The 13,624-nt window shown below is 54.1% G+C and overlaps 6 protein-coding genes across 6 annotated transcripts; 3 read left to right on the plus strand and 3 right to left on the minus strand.

Moving 5' to 3' along the window:
- Positions 1–1,830: 1,830 nt before the first annotated feature.
- LTHEOB_1396 (FAD dependent oxidoreductase) lies at positions 1,831–3,352 on the plus strand (the record flags this gene model as incomplete). The annotated part of the gene is made up of 2 exons (XM_035510092.1): positions 1,831–1,843; positions 1,902–3,352. 2 exons carry the CDS (start codon positions 1,831–1,833, stop codon positions 3,350–3,352), a joined length of 1,464 nt encoding a protein of 487 aa, XP_035367743.1.
- An 810-nt stretch (positions 3,353–4,162) lies between these two features.
- Positions 4,163–4,663, plus strand: LTHEOB_1397 (uncharacterized protein; the record flags this gene model as incomplete). The annotated part of the gene is made up of 1 exon (XM_035510093.1): positions 4,163–4,663. The coding sequence occupies one exon, from the start codon at positions 4,163–4,165 to the stop codon at positions 4,661–4,663; it is 501 nt and encodes a 166-aa protein (XP_035367744.1).
- A 676-nt stretch (positions 4,664–5,339) lies between these two features.
- Positions 5,340–6,770, minus strand: LTHEOB_1398 (O-methyltransferase; the record flags this gene model as incomplete). The annotated part of the gene is made up of 5 exons (XM_035510094.1): positions 5,340–5,653; positions 5,703–6,163; positions 6,215–6,341; positions 6,411–6,534; positions 6,597–6,770. 5 exons carry the CDS (start codon positions 6,768–6,770, stop codon positions 5,340–5,342), a joined length of 1,200 nt encoding a protein of 399 aa, XP_035367745.1.
- Positions 6,771–7,371: 601 nt separating this feature from the next.
- Positions 7,372–8,996, plus strand: LTHEOB_1399 (Methyltransferase type 11; the record flags this gene model as incomplete). The annotated part of the gene is made up of 9 exons (XM_035510095.1): positions 7,372–7,434; positions 7,497–7,522; positions 7,616–7,704; positions 7,754–7,891; positions 7,944–7,993; positions 8,062–8,099; positions 8,184–8,303; positions 8,393–8,709; positions 8,791–8,996. 9 exons carry the CDS (start codon positions 7,372–7,374, stop codon positions 8,994–8,996), a joined length of 1,047 nt encoding a protein of 348 aa, XP_035367746.1.
- Positions 8,997–10,522: 1,526 nt separating this feature from the next.
- On the minus strand, positions 10,523–12,260 carry LTHEOB_1400 (Nadh-ubiquinone oxidoreductase kda subunit; the record flags this gene model as incomplete). The annotated part of the gene is made up of 5 exons (XM_035510098.1): positions 10,523–10,616; positions 10,835–11,257; positions 11,324–11,536; positions 11,585–11,984; positions 12,044–12,260. The coding sequence occupies 5 exons, from the start codon at positions 12,258–12,260 to the stop codon at positions 10,523–10,525; spliced, it is 1,347 nt and encodes a 448-aa protein (XP_035367747.1).
- Positions 12,261–12,751: 491 nt separating this feature from the next.
- On the minus strand, positions 12,752–13,583 carry LTHEOB_1401 (NADH-ubiquinone oxidoreductase; the record flags this gene model as incomplete). Its single annotated transcript, XM_035510099.1, has 3 exons — positions 12,752–12,776; positions 12,847–13,346; positions 13,527–13,583. 3 exons carry the CDS (start codon positions 13,581–13,583, stop codon positions 12,752–12,754), a joined length of 582 nt encoding a protein of 193 aa, XP_035367748.1.
- Between the last annotated feature and the right edge of the window lie 41 nt (positions 13,584–13,624).

A 13,624-nucleotide genomic window follows, 5' to 3' on the forward strand; every position in this document is an offset into this window, starting at 1 on the left:
CCATAGGGCTTTGAAGAAAGTTTTCAGCTGCTTCCGGAGAAGCGGAAATGTGTGGCCGACAAAAGCATCCACCGAACTGAGAAAGCGTTGACGGCGGTCCTCGCCACACATCTCTATACCTGCTAGCATGAAGGGTATTGTGATACAGCGCGGTCCTTGATTTGTGGTGCTTCTTGCCAGCTCGAGCTCTGTGAAGATGCTTTGTGCCATACGATCAGCGGCGCGGTCCTCAGAGTCGAACGGGTACTTAAGGCGGTGAATGAAAAGGGATAAAGCAGTTCTGTAGACCCGGACCTGCGCAAGCATATGGACAACCTCATTGGCCTTGTACTGAGAAGTGAAGTCGACAGGTACCTCGGGCTCCCAGCTGTGTACACTGTCATCCAGGTCCTCAATGGCTTGCATAATCTCTTTTTTGTCTTCGTGAGCCGCGTGATGAAGCATATGGCTCAACGAGCATATGTCATACATGCAAGGTAACAATGAGCAGCAAAGGCCAATGTATGCATCTACGAAGCCAGGCTCCGGTTTTGTAGGTTGAACTAGGGGGGCTTCTCGTTTGAACAAACAATCGTTTATGTCGAAAAGGATCAGGCAATTAAGCTCTGATGGAGCGCCGCATCTGGGTAAGGTGTCTTGGTGAGATGCTATCTGCGTCAAGACGAAACGACGGATGTATGATCCACCAGTACCATGAGCGCAGAGATCAAAAGCAACCACCGAAGTTCCAAGTATAATCCATACGGGAAGATTGTCCTTGATTGCACCCTGATGAGCGTGTATCTTGGAGACAGCCAGCCTCCCTCGCCGAAGATTCTCTTTGGTATCGAGACCTTCGAGCTGCAGGCCTTGGACAATTGTAAGGCTTCCGTAGCATGCGAGGAAGCAGTCTTTCACATGGTCAAAATAGTAGGCGAGACTCCTGTATAGGGTCCTCTGCAACATGTCTGCAAAGCTTGGACCTAGGACCATGTGCTCTGCAAATTGGGATTTGTCCAGCATGCGGGTCAGAAGAGCCTTTTCGAGGGGCTTCATTGGGGTATTTGCAATGGATATCTGTGCCGGAAGGCTTGGGACGGGCGACATTCCTAAAGCCGGCACCATTGGCTGTAGAAAAGTAGCTGCAAGGTTTTGGAATTGCGGAGAAGATAAGATATCTGCACCGTTCTCCAATTCCGTTGGGGCATTTCCGTCAATCTCTGAAGGAGATTGGAGTTGAAGCAACCCTGCAAGAGAGCTCCACTGTGACCGCAGCCAGGCTGGTGCGTCAGAATCGGTTGCGTAATTATTAGTCGAAGCGAGGGCGGCTTCCTGCTGTGGTGGTGATGGAGAAGCTGGCCCCAGTGACGCCTTTTTGCGGCCGGGCTTTGACATCTTTCGATTGCGGAGGCAATCGCGGCGCAAACGAACACAGCGATCACAGCTCAAACATGCTGCGGAATACGTGCACTTCTCCTTCAGGGAATGACAGCGGTCGCAGGCGGGAAGACCGCGGCTCCGAGGGGCGGACTTTTCGCTATCAGCGCCAATGAATGTCTCGGAAGGCAGGATGACAGAGGCTTACCATTGCGATGCGTGGGGCTAGAAGACTGCGGGTGACGCGCTTAAGGGTGGAGGTGTCGGGGGTGTGACTCGATTGGCGCTTATCTGGATCTGCACTTAGGCCGCTTTCCGCACCTTCCTTCCGCAAAACCCCGCGGGCATGCAGATCCGCGCAACACGCACGTGGAGATCCAACCCCTGTGATATCTTCTGTGCTTTGCACACAAACTTTTCACAAACCTCTGCAACCGACCAAGTTCTTCCAAAAACGATAGGACGCAACGAGTCATGGCTTCAGAAGGTAGGCATTCCAACCCCCATTATCAGACAACACAATACTGACTCTATATCTCATGCAGACCTCCTTTTCCGTGTTTCCTCACTCCTGGAAGCCGATCCTGGCCTCCCTCACTCCCAACCAACCGCAGCATTCTGGCAGTCGCCGCCTCATGAGCTCCCTGCACCAAACTCAACGCAGCTCCCCTCAGCAGCAACCACCGTGGTGATCGGCTCGGGCATCACCGCCTGCAGCCTTGTCAAGGCGCTGCTTGAGAAAGATCCTAACGCAGACATTGTCGTCTGCGAAGCCCGGGGCCTATCCAGCGGCGCCACTGGCCGTAATGGCGGCCACCTTGTCTCATCGGCCGTCGCCGACTTTTCTTCATTGCAAGCTACCTTCGGCACCGAGATGGCGGTGAAGATTGCCTGCTTCACTTTGGAGAATGTGGAGCGCATGTTCGAGGTTGCCAAGGAACTTGGGCCCGAAATTGAGGCGGCGAGTGAGTTGAGGCGCGTGGACAAGGTTTTGGCACTGCGGGACGCCGAGGCCGTCGAGAAGCTGAGGAAGTCGATGGAAGCATTCGAGAAGAGCATGCCCGAAAAGTGGAAGGGGCAGATGAAGCTGGTGGGGAAGGTCGAGCTGGAGGAGAGGTACAAGCTGCGTAACGTCGCTGGCGGCGGCATCGTCAAAGGGGGAGCACTATGGCCCTACCGTCTGATCTGTCGCGCTTGGTCCCATCTCCTCACCCAAAACCCCAGTCGCCTTCGCATCGAGACCCAGACGCCTGTCACCTCTGTCACCTCCAACTCCGACCCCGCTTACCCGTACCTCATCACTACCTCTCGTGGCGCCATCTCAGCCAAGGAAGTCGTCCACTGCACCAACGGCCACACCGGTCACCTGCTCCCTCGTCTCCGCGGCACGCTCTTCCCTCTCCGCGGGACCATGACCGTGCAAGACTGCGGCCAATCTTTCCCAAAAGAGGGCGACTCCCGAACGCTCAGCTTCTACGGCACCGTGCAGTTCGACTGCGTGACCGAAGTCTTCGATCTCGGCCTGCATTACATGCAGCAGAACGCCGTGACCGGCGACATCTTCATCGGTGGCGAGACGGCTCGTGCGACTGACCTATTGAACAGCGACGACAGCCGTGTCTCAGAGAGCTCAATAAAGACGTTGGAGAACGTGCTTCCAGAGGAGTTCAGAGACGAAGTCTTTGAGAAGGATGACCAGGGAGGACCGCACGTCAAGAGCAAGTGGTCCGGAATCATGGGCTTCACGGCCGACGGCGTGCCGCTTGTGGGCCGCTTGCCGAAGGCTGCTACCGGTCGTACCAGTAATGGAGAGTGGATCGCGGCCGGTTTCAACGGGTACGGTATGGGTAATTGCTGGCTGACCGGCGAAGCCCTGGCCGGCATGATGCGTGGCGAGGACGTGAGCGCGTCACTGCCTGAATGCTATCTGGCGACCGAGGACAGACTATCCTCTCTTGGTGCAGACAGGGCAGCAGAGCGGTTATTCGGATATTGAGGGTGCCGGGAGACCTCCATGAGTTGGCAGCACCGCAGTACGAGGAAAAGTATCCACAACTACGCACGACCTGCAAAGACGGCGCAATTGGACGCAATTGGTGTGTTCTGTACCCGCACTTCAAGGGCTTCAACCTATCACGAGACGTCTAATGAGTGACGGTCAGCAAGTGTGTCTGTGCGGCTCCAACTATAGACAGGCACAGATTCACTGTGGGGGATAGTACTATTTTCACACCAGGGAAACCGTGCTCACATCTCGATGCGTTACGCTCGGGACGAGACCGGGCAAATACCCCTGAACTTCACTTTTTTGGGTTATAGTGCCGATGTACATGGAATACCACTTCGTATCGGGTGCGGTATCTTCGGACACAATCCGTTACAACTCATACGCCTACACACATGTGGCGATTTGTGAGAATTCACGCTGATTTCAACCAAAAAGCTACTATCACACGAGTTGAAGCAGAACCCGTGGATAAGTTCAAGAAACCAAGATACATGGAATTAAATTGTTATCATTTCGAAGTGTCTGGAGACCCAGCGTATTGGAGCACTCGGGCCACCAGCACTGACGTTTCAAGCGTCACTATCATCCAAGATAAACACAAAATACGAACGCCGAAGCACCCACCACGGCCGAGGTATCCCGACAACTCAATAATGTCTACAGAGGCGATTTACTATAAATATAAGCTCATCGATCCTCCATAAGTTTATTTCCATCACCATTCGTTCGTTCTTCACTTCCAAGGCAAAGTTAGCAATAACTCAACCCAACCCTTCAATCGCTACAACAACAGCAACCATGCGCTTCACCACCGCCGCCGCCTCCATGGCCCTCACCGGCCTCTTCACCCTCGCCGCGGCAGCAGACGACCAAAAGGCCTGCTCCAAGCCGAACCTCATGATCAAAATCCACACCGGCTCCTGCGCCAACGCCGACTCCCTCACCACGCACGTCGTCGGCACGGCCTCCAACTCCACCCACATCCTCAAGGACAACCCCGTCCCCGCGGAGTCGACTTCCTTCTTCGAGGTGCCCGTCCCCTTCGAAGGCAGGATCTACGTCACCGAGAACAACGCCACGTCCGCCGACGCTGTGCAGGGCGTCGCCTTCAAGGTCTTTGACAGCTCTTACACCTGGGCCCAGGCCTCCGTCGAGGAGGATAGCAAGACCGTCGTTGCGCCGGTCAAGGTCAACTTCGCCACTTTCGCCAAGTGGCAGGGCATCGAGATGGGTGGCGCTGCGATTTTCAACTCTCGCGTTGGTGACCCGCTGGTCGTTAGCTACTGTGGATCGAACTAAGGGGATAATGTTAATTGGTAATGATAATGTGGATAATTGTACAGAGCGTTATTGCGGCGAGATGCGAGCTTGAATTTGCTTTTCCGTCCACATAAAGCCCAGACCTGTCTAAGCTCTCGTGCCATGGGTAGTTGAGGCTATCGTCCGGACGTGAATGTAGAATTATTAATCCCACATTCACATCCGGACGATAGCTTCTCTTCTCTCCATATGTTGAATTTTGATCGTGAAGAAATTTAACCGGTGGTTCAAGTTTTGTGACGGCAATTGTAGACTTTTTGTCGAGCTTCAAGAAAGATACGAAAACGGTTTTCCCAGCATTGCAACAAAGTTGGGTAGCTGAAGCTACTGCCCGGATGTTCTTGTTTGTATATAAAATGTGTGTTCAAGTCTGGATAGCCACTTCAACTGCCCATCTTCTGTTGTAATAAACAAACCGACTTCCTACCAAGTGACATGTGATGATTGCCTAATTGGATGACACAATTCCTCATCAATCATACTAGTAGCTAGAGAGAATAGAAGCGACGCGAGCTAACACAAGTAATGTTACAAGCATATCTGTTGCCGTGCTATGCGAATGCGAACGCCGATCTGAAAGAAGAACATGAAGAGGTACTGCAAAAGAACATGAAGTCGCCGTGTACTAGGAGATACAGCAGCCCCAAAGTGCAGCTTACACCTCAGCTCTCTTCTTGCATTCAATCACTGACACCTCGGAAGAAGGGATTTGCCAGATCTTGACGAGATCCAGCCCGGCCAAGTCAACCAGGGTGTGCCAGTCCTTAATGGTGCGCTCCTTCGCCCCAAGGTTCATCATGCAGATATCCACCTGGCATGGTTGGGCTGTTGGCGGATTGGGCATGACTTGGTCCATGATAAGGATGCGCGAGTGGGGCGTCATCGCGTCTCTGCAGTGGCCGAGGATCTGGGCGTTGTACTTGTCTGACCAGTCATGCATGACACGACGGAGGAAGTATACCAGTGCTCCTACTGTCTATCAGCTATATCCGAGCGTCAGCGCTATTTCTTTGCTTACCCTTGACAGGCTGCGGCTTGAAGAAGTCGTGGACCATGAACTTTGCGCCCTCCAGTTGCTGGGGCCTGCTCTCTTCGGCGTGCTTGATAGTAATATCCCGATCCTGCAGCACGAGACGTTCGGATGGGAGCTCTGGAAGACTATCCCTGATCTGGGCGAGCACCTGGCCCTTTCCGCCGCCAACGTCGACAATAAGCGGCGCGTCAGGCGCAACTTTGTCAGCATTCTCCATAACCCACCTGAACGGGTAGATGCCAATGACGGGCAGCACTTGGTCCAGCGTTTGCATACTGATATTAACAGCCTCTATCCGCTGCTCTGTGCATGCATCCCAGAAGTTCTTCTCCGGAACGCCCCAGCCGAAGCCGTGCGGTGAGTGCGTGGGCTCCAGAGGCTCCTTGCGACCATACGCCTTGAAGTACTCTGGGAACTTGCAGTAGGGCACTAGACCCTCGTCAAACCTAGGTGATGTTAACATTTGGGCAGGGAACGAACAGGCGCTAGGTACGTACATGATCTGGAAGAACATGCCTTGAGGGACGTTGTTCGCATAGATCGGGGACAACTTGGTGTGGGCGACGCGGTCCTCGCCAATCTGTCTCAGAACTCCAGTCGAGACAAGCATCGATGCGAACCGACCTGGTAGAGAAAAGTTAGCGTATGCACCGAGGTCTCGGGCAATTGCGTTTAAAGAGATGCAGCACTTACGTAGCAAAGGCTCTTCAGCGTCAACTTTAGCGGCCAAATCAGCATAGGAGATGGAACCGTCCCGTGGAATATGCTCCAGGGCGCGCCAGTCCATCAAGACGCGCAAAGCACCCATCTCGGCCATCTGTGTACTCGGTCAGGCCACGACTTTTCCGCGTACGGACAAAGAGCGGGGTAGTAACTTACTGAAACACAGTAGTCAAACGGCTTCTCAAGCGGGTCTTGGACATCATCGATGATGCCTTTAGCGAGCGCAACTATCTTCTTGCGTTGAGCGAAGCCTTCCGGGCCAGACGAGTCGGTGTAACTGTCGATCGCTTGGGACAAATCATTGGACAAGGCTTTGAGCGAATCGGCCATTGTTGAAACCGGGAACTTGGTAGGTAGGTAGGCAGTCGCATGTACAAGGCAGTGGATCAATTCGGTGCGGGGTGACGAGACGCGCCGAGAGGTTTAAAAGTCGAGGGTTGTGGAGCTTCTCAAGGAATATTGGGCCCATCGCGCTTGCAGAGCGGGCAGGCGCGAGTCGAGACGCGGCAACGATAGGAAGGAAGCCGCGGCACGAGACGGTCCCATTGGCTAAAATTTAGCAGACCCTTGATCATCCTTCGCCACTACAGCGGCGTGAATATACACGGTGGATGCGGTGCCACATGCTCGTGAGTGAGGTGTGACGGGCCCGCAGCCGCTCCATTCCACAGCGGGCCGGCGCCCCGCGTTCGTCCACATGTCGATCCACATCCCTACTCGCTGCCGATCAGCTGTAGCGCGCCCGCGTGGGATCTGCGTCAATTGTCGCAGATGGCTACCGTCCTGTACGATCCCCTGAGCTTGGAGCGTCCAGCCAGCCAAAATGTCTTGCTCCGACGAGCTATAAGACGCCTTTCCCGCCTTCCGCCATGCTCGCTTCCGCCACGGAAAAGCTGCTGACCCTTCGCTCCAGCTGCATCCAACAATCACCATGGCTGAGCTAGAGCCCGAAGACGCTGCTGCATACGATCCGCCGCAAGAGATCGAGCCCGATGTAAGCCCAGCCGAGCCCCTCATGTCAGAGGAGTCATGTTCACACCCAAACTCTACCGCCAGTCAGCAACAGAATTCTCCGATGAGGCGTATGCAGAGTCTAGGCACGTAGCTAGCTAGCAGAAATACCCAACAGCAAATCCACAAACCCCTGGCTGACTGGCGTCTGTCTAACCCACCAGCGCATCGAGCGTCTTGACCTCTATCGCCTCCGAAATCAAGAAAGGCCGCGAGGAGAATGGCAGAATATACGCGGCCTACGGCTCTCAAGGTAAGAGTGCCCTATTATTTCTTATTCGTCATGCTCACAGAAAGCTTAGAGTATATGCTCCCCGTCGACGAGTACGAGCTCGACCGAATGGACATGCAGCACCACAAATACACCCTACTTCAGGGAGACAAGCTATACCTCGCTCCGCTACGCGACGACCCGCAGAAAATCCTCGACATCGGCACAGGTGGGCATCAAGTTACCGATACATACCGCTTTCTCTGATACCCCGTCACCAGGAACCGGCATCTGGGCAATCGAGATGGCCGAGAAATTCCACTCGGCCGAGGTCAGTACTTCGTCCTACAAAATCACACCTGACGCGAGGGAGAGAGAGCAGCCGTTGACCAACACCAGGTCATCGGGACCGACATCGCACCGGTGCAACCAAACTGGTATGTGCGGGAGTTTGCCATACCCCAGCTCTGTTTCCGCTTGGGCAGTAGGCGCTAAACGGTCCCACCCGAAAACGAAAACAGGACACCGCCAAACTGCTACTTCGAGGTTGATGACTGCGAGCTGGACTGGCAGTTCAAGGAGGCGAGCTTTGATTTCATCCACACGCGCGACTGCTACCTGTCGATCCGGAACTGGCCTCGGTTAATCGGCCAAGCATACGAGTATTTCTTTCATCTTTGCCTCGAGCATCTTCTCTCTTTGGAAACTCTTCCCACTAACTTCTCACCAGCCATCTCAAGCCTGGTGGCTGGTTAGAACTCTCCTGCGTCTGGCCCGTCCCGAAGAGCGACGACGGTACACTGGACCAAGACTCGGGCTACGTCGAACTGTGCCAGACTTTCATGGACATCGGTGAAGCAATCGGGGCCGACGCCGACGTCCCGCGGCGATACAAGCGATACATGCTCGAGCAAGGCTTCGAGGATGTTGAGGAGGTTGTTTTCAAGGTGCCCACGTCCGAGTGGCCCAAGGACAAGCGGCTCAAGAAGGTCGGCGCGCTGGAGAGGCTGAATCTACTCGAGGGCGGAGAGGCATTCTTGCTCAGAGGTACGGCGGTCAACAATCTTCTTTCCCTTTTTCCCTGGACGAATCCTACATTTTAGCTGTACTGATATTACTTCCTTCCAGGCATGACCAAAGAATTTGGCCGATCGCGCGCGGAGATGGAAGTGATGTTGATGCGCATGCGGAAAGAGCTGATGGCCAACAAGTTCCACAGTTACGTCTCGTTGTGCGTCCGTCTTATTCCCCACGAGAGATACCTGCTGACCGTCCCGCTCAGTTACGTTGTGTACGGTAGGAAACCTGACGGGAAATCCAGAGCTGATGCATAAGATACCGTTTGCTGGGGCGGCTTGGGAATTTATTGTGTCTGTCTCTTTTTTAGCGTTCTCATTCCAGCAGCCAAAGGCCTATGATGAATATACAGAGGGGGGTTTCAGCCGAACGCGGGCGCGAAGGACAGCGCCATGGGATAAACTCCCGAGACTCACGGTAGGTCCCAGAAGGTATGATCGATCGCGATCGCAGGTTGTAGTTTGAGGACGATATTCGACTTTTATGGGTAGTTGAAGCTGCCGTCCGGACGTAGGTGTAAAATAAATAATTGTACATTCACATCCGGACGATAGCTTCAACTACCCATGAGCGTAGAAAGGCATCTTATACTCAGAGAAGCAAATTCACGCTAGCCTTTGGGTTGCATTACCCCTCTGTATGATCTTTGCAGCGATAAATTTAGCTCGGAGAAAATCTGTTTTTTAATAAGGTTGCGGCTGCTGCACAGTAGTCGAAGATCTTTCGGGCTGCAAATGAAGATCTCATCCTCGGCACAGTCTCGCCGCCTTGGCCAGCCGCGGCCATAGTGGTCTGGCCAGATACCACCAGTCGGAAGAAAATAAGCTGAGGTGCTGATTGGAGAAGTGTTGCGGCGGCTGACGAGCGCGCGGATCCGTGGCTTACTGCTTGGGCGCCTGAACATTTCCCGCTGCATAACGGGTCCCGTGCACTCCGCCCGAATGTGAATTCTTGAACGACCAGAGATATTAAAGTAGAAATCTCAGGAAATCGGATTGTTTCTTAATACTCACAGGGGGGTCCAGCGGACTTCAAAGGCGAGGCAAAAACATGCCATTACTTCCATAGAACGAACGCCACAAAAAAGCAATGCTCAATGAAGCCCGGAAAGGCAATACTGCCAGCCAGCGACCAACTTTATGGGATGCGAGCCACAAAGGTAGGTTACGATTACACATAATTATTGCCTCACCTCCTAAGATTACGTCTCCCACCTGCAGATGAAAAGAGGTCCCTGTTCCCTGCAACCCCGGGGCCTGCAGGGCCGCTAAAGCCTATTCCACTCGCCTGATTTTGATAGAATGATGTAGATGTAGATCCATGACGATTCGGCTTACTGACGAGGTTAAGCGCATCATCTCGAGTAAACCCCGCCCGGGTTGAGACTGATGGAGTGAACGGGGGTATCATCTGCGCGCGTGGCGTCTGAAACATTTCAGAGCCTCTGTGTGATTGCTGAGGTCCCGGAACCGAGCTAAAATATGAAGAGGAGAGCCTGGGTTGCTCTGGACGCACCAAGTAGCCACCTTGAGTGCGCTGTGGATGATGTGGGATAAAAGGGCGACTGGCGTTGCTCCGGGAGGGCGCCCCAGTAATTCTGTTTTGATACAACGGTTGATTCTTGGGTCTGTCCTGTGGGGCTCTGATGAAAGAAAGTCCATTAAGGCTACGAGGTTGTGACCAATCTTGTTGGGGAGGGGCCATTGGGACGTTGGATTTCTTGGAGACAGTCCCCACGCGAGCATTTGCTGACAGACCTGCTACACCAGGACTAAGGCCGGAGCTAATCCCCCTTGGGGGTCTCGAAAAGAACGGACTTGAATTTTGACTGACGTGTAGCAATCCAGAAATTCGACGGCTGCTTGGCGAAGGGATGGCTGGCTCATGGTAAGGAAGTCGTCGCCTCTCGGGCTGTTTTGAATACATCTGAAAGTCAGGTCCCCTCAATTGACCGTTTCCAACGTCACGGTTCTGACGGGATGGCACAACCTCCGGCCGTCGGTTCCCATGTGACGCTAGATTTATCGCACGTGTAGCCCGGTCATGCATTTGCTGGAATGCCGGCTGCTGAAGGGTTTCCACTCGCTTGTCGTACACATGATATATTGCTTCATCTTCGCCAACATTGGCCGGGGCGATCGCATTTCCAGTAGCATTCTGTAAGCGCTCTGCAGGATTGACTAGAGCTCCTGTCATGAGGTATCTCTCTGGTTGTGCTCCAGGCTTCAGTGTCTCCGGAACACGCTGGGGCGCTTTCTCCGTGAGATGTTCATGACGTTCACCGTTCTCAAATCTCTGTAGCTCAGGAAGATTTTCCGGGTCTGAGGGAAATGAATTGGGCGCGCCCAGTTTTGGGACTTCTCCGAAGTTGTTCGCGGGGTCAGACGTAAGAAATCCTTGGATTGTCCCTCTAGTATCGGCAACACGGTCCTCGCGATTGTAGCCTTGTCGCTGTTGGTCGTATACGGTAGCATTTCCATGGTCCATGTACTCGGAAAGCTTTCGTTTCCGACCGGAGCTTGACTCGGAGATGTGAGTATGCGCTTTTGATTCACGATGGTTAGCCGTTATAGAACAGTGATACCCTAGGACTAGTAGCTGATCTCTACCTGTCCTGTATTCAGTACGCGTATTGTCGGTGGGTACTCTTGCTATTGAGGCTTCTCTCTGGCGGGCGATGGATTCGGGTGGGTTCAACTCTGCTAACTTTTCGTCCGGCGTGTCCCGGAATGAATAATCCGTTCTCGGTACGGCGTAGCCTAGGTCAGTGAGCTGTTGTCGCAACATATTCACTTCCCTGTTACGGGTGAGCGGGTATCAATACGCAGCATTACAAGAAACTCACTCTATAACCAGGGGCCACTGTTTTAGGTAGTGCGTGACCTTGGGAAGCCTTTGTCTCCACTTGCCGATTTCCACATTGTCTTTCTCAGACGACGAAAGCTTGTGCTTTAGCTCTTGGTTCTCCGAGACCAGCTTTTGCAGCTCGTTATGCCTGCGGAGCATGGATGTGCCGTAACGAATAAGAGACAGGTATTGAAACTGCAAGGCCTCCTTTTCGACGCTCTGGCCTTGGAGTTTCATTGGTGGTACTTGAAATAAAACCTCGGGTATATCAGGGTCAAAGTTGCCGGGCCGCAGGCCTCGCACCGCGTAAAGCGCCTTCGGTCTCTCATCCTTCTTTTCCCTGTGGCAGAGAGGGCACGGCGCTTTGGGATGCTCACCCTTGCGATGGAAAGGCGCGCCTACCGTTTTCGTTAGCGTCGACTGTTCGATTCCTGGTCGCGCGATGAGTAATACTCACCACCTCCTTCGAGATGTTTGCCACATGTCAGGTGCATGCATTGCGTGAGCCAGAGGCAAGTAACGCGTCGATCTGATGTGTGGGCTCGACCGTCTTGGAAGTCAGTCTCAGACGCGCCAGGATTACCTTTGCTGTAGATGTCGGAGATGCTGGCCTGACAGATGTCGCAGGTGAAGATGACGTCCAGAGCACCCGGTGAGTGTTGTGCAGACGCCATGGTTGTTTCACGAGCTCTGCCGTCGCATTGGTTCGGGAGAGGATTTGGTAGATGCAGCCTGGACCCTGACATGCGCGTTTATCCCGGTGCCTGCCAAATGTAGTATCCGCAACTTCAAACACCGCTAAAGGAAGCGAAGAAGACGGCACTCTGGCGACGCGTAGCTTTGGTTTTATTCGACATTCTCGTCCGGACGATAGCTTCAACTACCCATGACACTGGGCTGGGGGAGTTGGCGACGACTATCGTCCGGGCTCAAGTTTGACCACCCCAATAGCGTGTAATTTTTTGAGTGCTGAACTTTGCCATGACACATTACCACTGCCCTGTCTTGCAGGAGCATAAATATCTTATTCAGGGCCTAAATCACAGTGTTTGTCACACCATAATAATGGGGCATACGCATACGAGCAGAACCCACAACTTCTTCCTGTGCTATATTTACACGAGCAAAGCCATCTCTATTCTCTTCTCTAGGAACTAACTCGCTCCTACGTGAAAGTCCTGCACGGGTAGCTGCAATAGGGTCAGCAAAACAGTGTACTCTTGACAGCGCCAGAAAGCCAAAGAAACAGGTCTCACTCACTTTCCCTCGTACGACTGCTCCTCCTGCAGGTTATACTTCTTCTCGCCCAGCTTTCCGCTCGTGTGGTGACCGCTCGGCAGCGGCGGCAGGCCGTTCTCGCCCAGCACGCTCTTGACCGCAGCCGTGTCCTTCTCGAAGAAAGCAGAGACGCCCTTCTGGCCCTCCTCGCTCACGGCGATGAGCTTGTTCTTGCCCGCCTCACCGATCAGCTCGACCTTCTCGTTGGCGGCGCTGCCCACGCTCAACAGGCCCACGACGTCGCTCTGCGTGACCGTCGCCAGGCGCGGGTACGAGCGGCGCACGTCGCGCTTCCAGTACGGGTTGTCGGCAATGTCGCCCGCCGGGATCGTCACCGGGTCATCGTAGGTGTTGGGATCAAGCGCTCCCGGGGGAGGGTTGCGGAATTGCGGGTTCAGCGGCACGCCGGTGCTGCGCTTCGGGTCGACGGCGAGGATGTTGGAAACGCGCGCCCAGATGCCTTCGGGCTGCACCGTGTACTTCTATTCCCCATGCGGCACTGTGTCAATTACTCTTCACGCTGGTCGAAGTCTATGTAGGCAGTCCAATGGCTTCCCCCGACGCTGTGCCCCGAGTGGCTGCGGTGGACGGAGAGCTTGGAGGGCCAGGGTAATGGAGGCGCGGTCGGAGGCTGTGCGGGGCGAGCGGGAGGGCAATCGCACCTTGAAGGAAGCGGCCTGAGCGACCTTAGTCGCGGCGGATTTGACCGTCTGCGACATGGTGGTGATTGTCGGGGGTGTGGAGTGGAGATTTGGGATGG

Source organism: Lasiodiplodia theobromae (assembly GCF_012971845.1).
Source record: "Lasiodiplodia theobromae strain AM2As chromosome Unknown scaffold_3, whole genome shotgun sequence".
Lineage (NCBI taxonomy): Eukaryota > Fungi > Ascomycota > Dothideomycetes > Botryosphaeriales > Botryosphaeriaceae > Lasiodiplodia > Lasiodiplodia theobromae.